At 38.1% G+C, this 9,411-nt stretch overlaps 1 protein-coding gene across 3 annotated transcripts in view; it reads right to left on the bottom strand.

Moving 5' to 3' along the window:
• Positions 1-466: 466 nt before the first annotated feature.
• Positions 467-9,411, bottom strand: part of LOC122839273 (interleukin-1 receptor accessory protein-like 1-A) — a 114,311-nt gene continuing 105,366 nt past the window's right edge. Inside the window, exons 6-7 of one of the 3 annotated variants that reach the window (XM_044130684.1) lie at positions 5,400-5,474; positions 467-639 (exon numbers count right to left, since the gene is read on the bottom strand). In XM_044130684.1, coding sequence (XP_043986619.1) covers positions 491-639; positions 5,400-5,474 — 224 coding nt within the window. In that variant the 3' untranslated portion in view covers positions 467-490. Of the gene's footprint in view, positions 640-4,399; positions 5,318-5,399; positions 5,475-9,411 lie in introns of those variants that run through there. The other 2 variants (XM_044130685.1, XM_044130683.1) reach the window with 2 other exon arrangements.

Below are 9,411 nucleotides of genomic sequence, written 5' to 3'. Positions count from 1 at the left end.
CAATGTGCTCCAAGCGTGAGTGTGACCCATCCACCCCGACTAGTGCAGGGCTGTGCAAATATCTGCTCGGGTGATTAAGAGGGAGAGCTGGCGAGATGCTCACAGTGGTGTGCTGCGTAAGCATGAACCGAATCCCTCAAGCACGCTTACCGCACTGGTGCGTCCATGACAAATCATCCTGAGGGAGTCAACACCAAGCCAGCGACTCGATTTGCGTGCGATTCTGTTTTGAATCGGCCGCTGGAGTGTCTGTAATATTCCACTTAGTGTAAGGGTGTGTATTTTGAGGGATTCCATCAAATCTTCCACTTTGAGGTAGATTTCAACAGCTCATCTCTTGGGGACAGGAAAAAACCCCCGATAAAACTGATGTTTTCTGGTCAAACTTCAGCCGACTTGCACAAAGGCAACCCTGTTTCTTGCAGAAACTAGATAAAAAATGTCAGGATGCTTTGCAAAAAAAAAAAAAAAAAAAAAAAAAAAAAAAATACTATTTGTGATAAAAGCACATAGCTGATGATTCCTGTAGCGCTGACAGAACACACAAAACCTTGTTGGTGGCATTGGGGCTTGTTATGCAAAACAGAGAAAATCTTTTTCTGAGGAAATTTGGCAGGACAAACATCCAAGGAGACGAGGCTACAGAACAGAAAGGAAAAATGTGACAAAGTCCCTCTTAAAGAAAAGCAAACTCCAACAAACAGCTCTTTTCTAAAAAGCTCTTTAGCAATCCCTCTCAAACATCGCCCTCCTCGTGGTGCAGCTTTTTCTTTTCTACTTCTACTCCTGTTTTTGTGGCCAAATCTTTGCGCCAACATCTCTGGGCTTTTATCTAGTACACCCCTGCTGAGAGTCTTCTGTGAGAGCTTATGTAACATAAGTGTTTGATTTACATCTGCCTGTGTGCATGAACGCATCTGTGTGCGATGTGTAAAGCCAAGATGGAGGCTGTGTCAGACCTGCACTGTTTGCAAGAGAAGAAGAGATAAAGTGGGTCTGTGTTTCCCGGCACTGTTGCAGATTTATCTCTCTCCTTATGGCCCTGATTTTATTGCCCATCAGTCGGCCTACGCTAGATACCATTTCTCTCTCTCTCTACTTTTCACTAACCATAAGGGACCGGCTTCTTTCTATGCACGTTCCGGCTCCTATAAATCTGCCACCTTGCTCCATAAAGCTGCTCAGGGCATGCCTCAACAAATATTAAGAAAGAGAGAATAAATAAATAACAGCTAAATAAATGAGAAGCTGCTGTTTAGAGGCAAAGTGCATTTCTGCACACAAAATGAAGCCTTACTGTAAAATATTTACCTCTATCTTGGTGCTTTGGACCCTCAGTGAGGAGTCTGCAGAAGCTCACTGCATAACATCACAGACTTTCTCTTCCACTGTCCCTCATGTCTCTGCTGCTCTGCATGCTCATCTTTTTGTTGTTGTTGTTGTTGATGTTGATGGGTGTGCCAATCCCTTCCACACCACATAAACAGATGAAGCTGTTCTGCTCTTAGCGTGAGATCATTCAACGATCAGGCAGTGAAAACAACTGCTCAGGCTCTATTTTGTTCAGAAATGAGTTTGCAAAATTATTCTTATGGAGCGTCTTTACATTTCAAATTATCAATCCATTTTCTAACCCTTGTCCCTAATGGAGTCAGGAGGCCTGCTGTCTCCAGCTAACGCTCCGGGGGAGAGGCGGGAAAAACCCTGGACAGGTTGCCAGTCTGTCGCAACACAGAAACAGACAGGACAAACAACCATTTGCACACACCTAGGAGACCAATTAACCTAACAACCATTTTTTTGGACTGTGAGAGGAAGCTGGAGCATGCGCAGGGAGAACGCTGCGCAGAAAGACCCCGGGTCGGGAATCAAACCCAGGACCTTCCTGCTGCAAAGCAATTGTGTTACCAACTGCACCACTGTGCAGCCCACGCATTTAAAACTAGAGACAAAAAAAAGACAATTAAGCATTTGCCAAAATTAAGAACTTCCAACATTCTGAGCTATAGATTTCAATGATGCTTTTTGACATTGATCTTTTATCAGACATGAAATAATTGGCTTTTAAACTGGTCAAATAAGATACCTAAACCGTAAGATTTACTCACACACACACATATATATATACAGTATATATATAAACACACAGATAGGGTTAAAAATCTGACAAGTCCAAAGCTAGATTTATAAATGACACACTGAACCAGGCGAGGGTGAGTGAGCTAGTTACGCCGTCTACAGCCCTGTGAATTGGCCTCTTGCGTTGTTGCGGTGCCTGGTCACACCACCTCTGAGCTTTTATAATATTGTGGATTGCATGCGACATCTTTCACTCAAAATGGACGATTCTGAAGGTGCTCTTGGAGAGCAGGTTCACCTGTACCAAATAAGAAGATCTTGATCTTCAGAATGCTGCTTCAAATCTTTTAACCAACACAGAAAAGAAATATTATTACTCTCTTTACATTGGTGACTGGCACATTTTTTAATTCAGTTTCAAACGTTAGTCTTTACTTTAGGAGTCCAAATTTTTGTCATGAAAGTGTTTTGATTGGTATGATGTAAAATTTTTAATCTTAAATGTTGCGTTTTTGTTAAAATTGTCATAATTAAAAAAAAAAATAATAAAGGTTCTGAAGCAGCCTGTGCACAATTATTCAATATTTTGTGTTTCCCTTACGAAATGTAATTACTGAAAACTTCGACTTTTTCAATAATATTTTTATTTATTGAATTTGATGGTATTTTCTTACTAATCTCTGCCTAAATGTCTTCATAGAAAGAAAGAAAGAACCTTCCTGAACCATATCACCTGTTTTCTAAATTCAAAGTATTTTTGGAATCAAGGTTTTTTAACATCACATAAATATAACCTTAACATTAGCCACCTTAACATGCCCAAATATTTGTAGCCAAACAGCACAGTCTTCAACCTTACAGAGATTCTGGTCATCTTGCAGTCAGCAGTCCTTTCAGCTCCAGCCATGAATTTTTTACTGATATTTGGGTTCAGTCAACGTTCCTTCACTCCCGACTTTGAACATTATTTAAGATCAATACTTGGTTGTAGAAACTGACCAGTTTTATTTCTACAGCTGGCGATGTTTGCTCCCAAAGATTACCGGTATTTAATTTAATCCACTCTTCTTTCCAACAATGAAATGTTTCCATATTAAAAAGCCCACTGCTTGATTGAGAAGATCTATTGCTTAAGAGTTTGAAAGCTCTTCTTTTCAAAGGATTCTTGAGTCTTTCTCCTACAATTTTTTCTGCTTTAAAAAGTCCTATTCCAATATCATCAGTCCAGAGGACTCGATAAAAAAAGACTACTTCAGATATTCATTTGATGGCTAAACGTGGTAAGGGAGTAATTAATGATTAAGAATACTAATTAATGTCACTATAATGAAAATCTCAGAAGCACAGATGCTTAAAATAAAGAAATGTAATCACCAACTCATATAGTCAGACAAATAAGGTTATTATTCTGCTTTCTGTTCTTAGTTTAAAGATATATAATATTTCATTGCAAATCAGAAACTGGCTTGTTTCCAAATGAAAACACTGAAATTTGAGAGAAGCAAAGAAAAAGTAAAACAAAAATGTTTTAGATCAAACATGCATCTACAAACTACCACATGGTGGTTTGTAGTTTAAAATGTTTTTTAATTCAGTGACAGATTGAGTCTTTTAGGTTTGCTTAGCTTTTACCTTTAATTTTTTCAAAAAAAAAAAAATCTTCTGATTTAAAGTTAAACACTTCAGTCGGATTTTTTTATGCCGTCTCTTGCAACTTCTGTAGCTTTTGTTGAAATTCTTTTGGTATCAAACTTTGATTTTTCCTTTTCAATCCAACAAGTTAGAAAGTTGTATTTGTTTAAACATGAGGAATTTTCCAAAACGTTTACTTTACTTATGAATTATTGTGAAACTCACAATATATTTTTGTCCACCTACAAAAAACTAGCAGAATGCATAGCAAAAAAAGCTATGCATTCTACTAGTTTTTTTTTTTTTTTTTCAAAAACAAAGGGCTAAAAAAATTCATCACGTCTATGAAATGGGTCTAAAAAGTCAGGACTGCATGGGAGTTGGCATGCTGTGGTTTTGCTTAATAATATTCATCAAGTTCAACCAAACAAAAAGTCTGAAACTCTTGTTGACAAGCTCCAGAATGCTGAGTTGCTAAAAGTGTGAAAGGTGATCCTTTGAGTTTTGAACAAACTAAACCTTTATAAAACACGTTTTTAAATTAAACATTAAAATCAGAATTATTAGTGGAAAGTTTGACCGGCTGTAACCAAAAACGTTTCCACATGCAAGCTCCCTTTGACCTCTACTGCTCTGATTTGGACGGTTTTCTCATTAAAAATAATTCCTAAAAAAATACCCCAGTTTCATAAAAGCCCGTAGCCATTTACTGCACATGTATGCAGAGTACAGCAAAAACAACACAAGCAAACAAAAACACACAGTCACGGAGCAAACAATGAGGATTTAAACAATTGTGAGACATTTTCATGGGAAAAGCCAAACCTTTCCTGAATCTCAGTGGAGTAAAGATAGAGACAAATGACACAAATAGCTTAAGGGCCCGCATTGTGCAACCTGTTCATGCATGGGTGTGAGTCGGCTGACATGTGAGGCTGTGCCTGTCAGTTTATCAACAGCAGCAATTTTTCACCCTTGATCAGCCAACCGTGGAGGCATTTCAAATGAACTACCTGCATTCCAGCAGCATCAGATTGAAGACAAAAGGCAGACTCTCTGTGAATTATTGGACCTTCTTTGGGCTTTGTCTTCATACCTCCCCTTTGTGTCACAAACTCTTCCAATCTTTCTCCGATTCTCCAGACCTCTCAGTCTTGTCTGATTGGCTGCACTGTGACAGACACATTAGCCATTCGCAGCGTGGCAAGCGCCATGCGGACAGAGGACTGTGCCCAGAAATCAAGCAATATGCTGTCAGGGAAAAAAACAACAACAAAAAAACAACAAACAAACAAACCACTCGCATATACTTGCTCTTGCATGCATGCCCACATGGTAGTCCCATAGTGACCTCACGCCAAAAAAGACAAACAACGGTGACAGAAAGCAGCCGCCTCTCAATGTGGCGAGCCAGAGCACAGAACCTCGGTACCATATGGGCTCTTCAATGTTGACAAAACAGCCTTAGGGATAGTAGCACCCACAATTAGCATACACAGAAACCACTTTTTCATTTTCACCATCTCCCCAACAAATGAGCGACATCACTGATCTGCGTGTGTTGCCCCGAGGTGTGGGGAAGACGATTTGTAAAGTCATCAATTTCCTTTAATTTGGGGAACAACAGACAACAGTGACAGCAGAAATGTCAAAAAGAAGAAAAAGAAAACATCCTAAGATATTCTTACCGAGTTGTGTCTCCATGTTTGTCGTCTTATTTTCTGCTGGAAACAGGATCTTTGGCGGGTCGACGGTTATAGGAGCTGAAAAATAAGAAAACAGACACAAATTGAGGCATGCGCAAAAAAAACAAAACAACAACTAAACACACGTTTGTCTTTCAAAACATAACTGCTGCATCTATTGCAACAGGTCAAGCTTCTGCAGGTATAATCTTTCATTCACCTGACCTACTTGTAATTAATGCATCACCACTTTACTAAAAACATGGCACTGTTTATTCTCTCTAAGTGTTATGTACGTGAAGAGCCCTCGTAGAGTGTATGAGTGTGCCTCGGAGAGAGGGAGCAGCTGATGCTCTAATGATGCTAATCATCCATACGGTGGATGTCAGACCTGCTGCTTAAGTCTCTACTCTGGGGAATGCCGGAGCATGCTGCAGTTTTATGGTTTGTATAGCGGTGGCGGCACTCCTTAGAGTTATAAAGGTTTAAACATTGTCTTGTATCTACAAAAAGGAAGAGAAATAAGTTGGCTTCAGAAAAGGGGAGGCCATAATTTTACACAACATAATTAGGATTAATATCAGGTATCAGGAATTTGTATGACTGTGAATCTTTCTGAATATTGTGATCCAGATGTCAATTAGAATCAATATTTTGAGTTTCCATTACAACAACATCTTCTTACTCACCATTAGCTTTAGCATCTTAGCCACTGAAATCTATTTTAACTGCAAGCATCACAGTTACTGTAGAACATCTTGAAGTGCTTTTGTAGCACTTTGAGTAGTTATGTAAGAAACAACATTTATTCTCAGTATCATTATCAAGGGCAGTGAGTCCATGCAACTCATTAAATATAAAATTGGCAAACAAAGTGGCACATAAAATGCAACACCCTACCAAAAACTGGATTCAAGTCCTTTGCAATTGCAATACTGCACAAACTAATACATGTTTAATGACTACAATGTTGTGCAGAATGCAGCTTTATTTATGTAGGTACACAATTTGTCACTTAAAAACACAAAAACAGCAAGTCACAGGTTTGGAACAGAGTTACATCATTTCCCATTTGATAGCTAATTACCACGTCTGCAACACCAAGATTCAGTGTTTACAAGTCAGGGACACTTTCACTTTCATCTAGTGCAGGATGCCCACAGTGGGTCCTGGAGGGCCGGCATCCTGCATGTTTTACTTCTCTCCCCGGTTTAACGCACCTGGATCAAATGATGGCTCGTTAGAAGGCCTAAGAAGAACATTGACCTGCTGAAAAGGTTGTTACTACCACCAGGGAGAGAACTAAAACGTGCAGGATGCCGGCCTTCCGAGGACCCACTTTGGGCACCCCTGACTAGTGCTTCAACATTCACTTCAAGATGCAGCATTCCTCAGCATTCTGGAGTAGTATCAACTTAATTTCCTGTTATACTTCAATTAATACCTCCCATTATTCACCAAACACAAGACACACGTTTTACATCACTTATAGACCTTGGGTAAAGTATCTTGCCCAAGCTGCACCTTAAATTCAGCTCAATCAGTCTACTCTCTAACTGGCGAAGTAACTGAATAAATCTGAAAGCAAGACTAACTGTATGATGATGTTGTTTTCCTTATAAACAAGAAAAGCAATGGCATTTCAACATAGGGCCACCGTGTGGACCAGTGGCACACAGGCAAGTTTTAAATCTTTGAAGTGTGGGCACCGACGACCACCATATTGACCTTCAACTCCAGAAAAGCCATTTAAATTTGATCAAGGATTTTTAATAACAAATGTAGCGACTTCAAAAACTAAAAAGAAAAAAAATCAATTTGATGTTTCCATATTTCTGCAAAACAAACTATTCCATGCCAAAGAAGTTAAATCTTTATCAATAGGGAAGCTCTCGTCTTGGCACTTCCCGATAACATAATTCACCACAACCAGAGAGGATTTTCTGAAAATCTTTTTAGTTCCATAATATCAGTTCGATCAGATGTCACACCTGCTAGTATGTAAATAGTGACTGAAGCTCAGTGATATCTATGAGAGGGGCGGTTACGGGTGTTTAGTCACGACTGTTTGCACTGTTAATAGGTAATCAGCACAAATTACACTAGATATGGAGGCAATTTTAATTACATATCAGACTGCTATACATAATTACACAATGGGCGATCCTATAGCCAATTATGAACCAGGCAAACAAATGAGGGCAATCAGTGTATGGAACACAAGCGGGGAAGCAGACGTGGTGCAGAGATGGACGATAGGACACAACAAAGAGTAACGCGCTAATCACGTAAAGAAAGTAAAGTCAAAATTCTTGTAAAGATGACATTAACAAGCTGCAAAAGCATAACCCACATTCCCTTGCCCCACTTTTGGCATAGCCTACCGTGGTTACTTTAGAAAATCTCATCATCTCAATTACCACTCTTTTATAAGGAATACATCAATTATCATGGCTTGGGAGGGACCACCATTTAAAAACGGACTCGAAGGTGCTCTCAACAAAAAGACTTGGATTGATAAGCATCCACTGACTATAAATGTAATTAAATATGCAAATATATCTGGTAAACTGTAACAAAATGGTTTTGTGCCTCTCAAGAAAATAATGGTAACCTCACGCTTCTTGTATTAATACTGGATTTTATGATTGTGTGTTACGTTTGAAAGGTAGGACTTAACCATGAACATGATCTTGTACGTTTAACAAGTAAATTTAAGTAAATAAAGCATTAAATCAGCAGGAGCTTTAGGAAAACTTTCTGCTACTCAGAAAATGTTGTTGTATTCCAATTTAATGCTACAGAAAATCCAACCTTATTTGGCAGTTCCATTTCCAATGGAGTCCTGAATTCGCATCTTTGAGGGATCTGACTGGCTCATTTGGGATGTCTAGGCACATTTTAAGCTTTTAGATCACTTTAAACATCACTGTAAAGCACAGATTTTTGGTAGCCTAAGGGCAGAGAGATGCTGCATTCTCTGTGCTGAAAAAGCAGAATAAATTTCAAGAGTTGATCCAAAAAATAAACTATTCAGCTACATAATAAAATACAGAGTCTTCAGCCCTTCAAAACACAACCTTTTGAGTAACACAAGAGCAAAAAACAGACAAAGTAGGGTCACAGAATCAGAGCTTTCATGCCAGTGTTATTTTCCTGTGTAAACCAGATAACATACATAATCATATTTTTAATTCCTAAACACAAACCACTTTTTTTTTTTTTTTTTTTTTTTTTTTTTTCAAAATCCATCTAGGCAGAAATGTATTCCCTGCTTATATTATGCTATTTTTCACATGTAAAACAAAACTAAAAACGAACATGTTATGCAAGTACATTTACCAAATATAATTTGATTTATGATTTGATTCTTTTCATTTTCATATAAAAGCACCTGTCAATATCAGATTTTTCTACCTATAAAAGCTGGAACGTTTTTTTAGAGGTAGCTTTACCACATTAACTTGATTGTTTTCTTTACTGCAGCATGGTGTCGGTATTTTACAATTTAATAATTCCATTCATATTGAACAATCCACATGTGACCAGAATACAGACCCCGTTGCACATATTTTAAACAGCTGCTTTTATGCTCCAGTTACTAAACAACCTCAGCTAATTTCCAAATTCTGCATCTAAGCATTTAAGAAACTTGTGAATGACCAATTAAAAAAATACTTTGAATTAAAAATATTTCAACTGTAATTTCTTTCTCTAAAGCAGCTGACCTGGACTGTTTATAACCCAATTCTAATTATTTGATGATGACATACTCTGCCACAGCCTTTCAGATATAATTTAGAACAAGCTATGAACCGGTTGTCAAAAGATTTTTAAAAATCATAATTTCATATTGCCTGTTTGTGACGAAATGTGTTTCTCAGGGCTCTGCATTGGGATTTCCTTGTAGCAGAAATTTGGGGTCTGCTCCAGTTTGATTTGGTGACGAAAAATAAAAAAATTAATTAAAAAAAAACAAAGCCCTAGCTGATAATCTGTCATAATCTGACATAGA

The sequence above is a fragment of the Gambusia affinis genome, linkage group LG11 (assembly GCF_019740435.1).
Source record: "Gambusia affinis linkage group LG11, SWU_Gaff_1.0, whole genome shotgun sequence".
In the NCBI taxonomy this organism is placed as follows: domain Eukaryota; kingdom Metazoa; phylum Chordata; class Actinopteri; order Cyprinodontiformes; family Poeciliidae; genus Gambusia; species Gambusia affinis.
The sequence above is the reverse complement of the archived record's forward strand: the minus strand, read 5'-3'. Positions and strand labels throughout refer to the sequence as shown.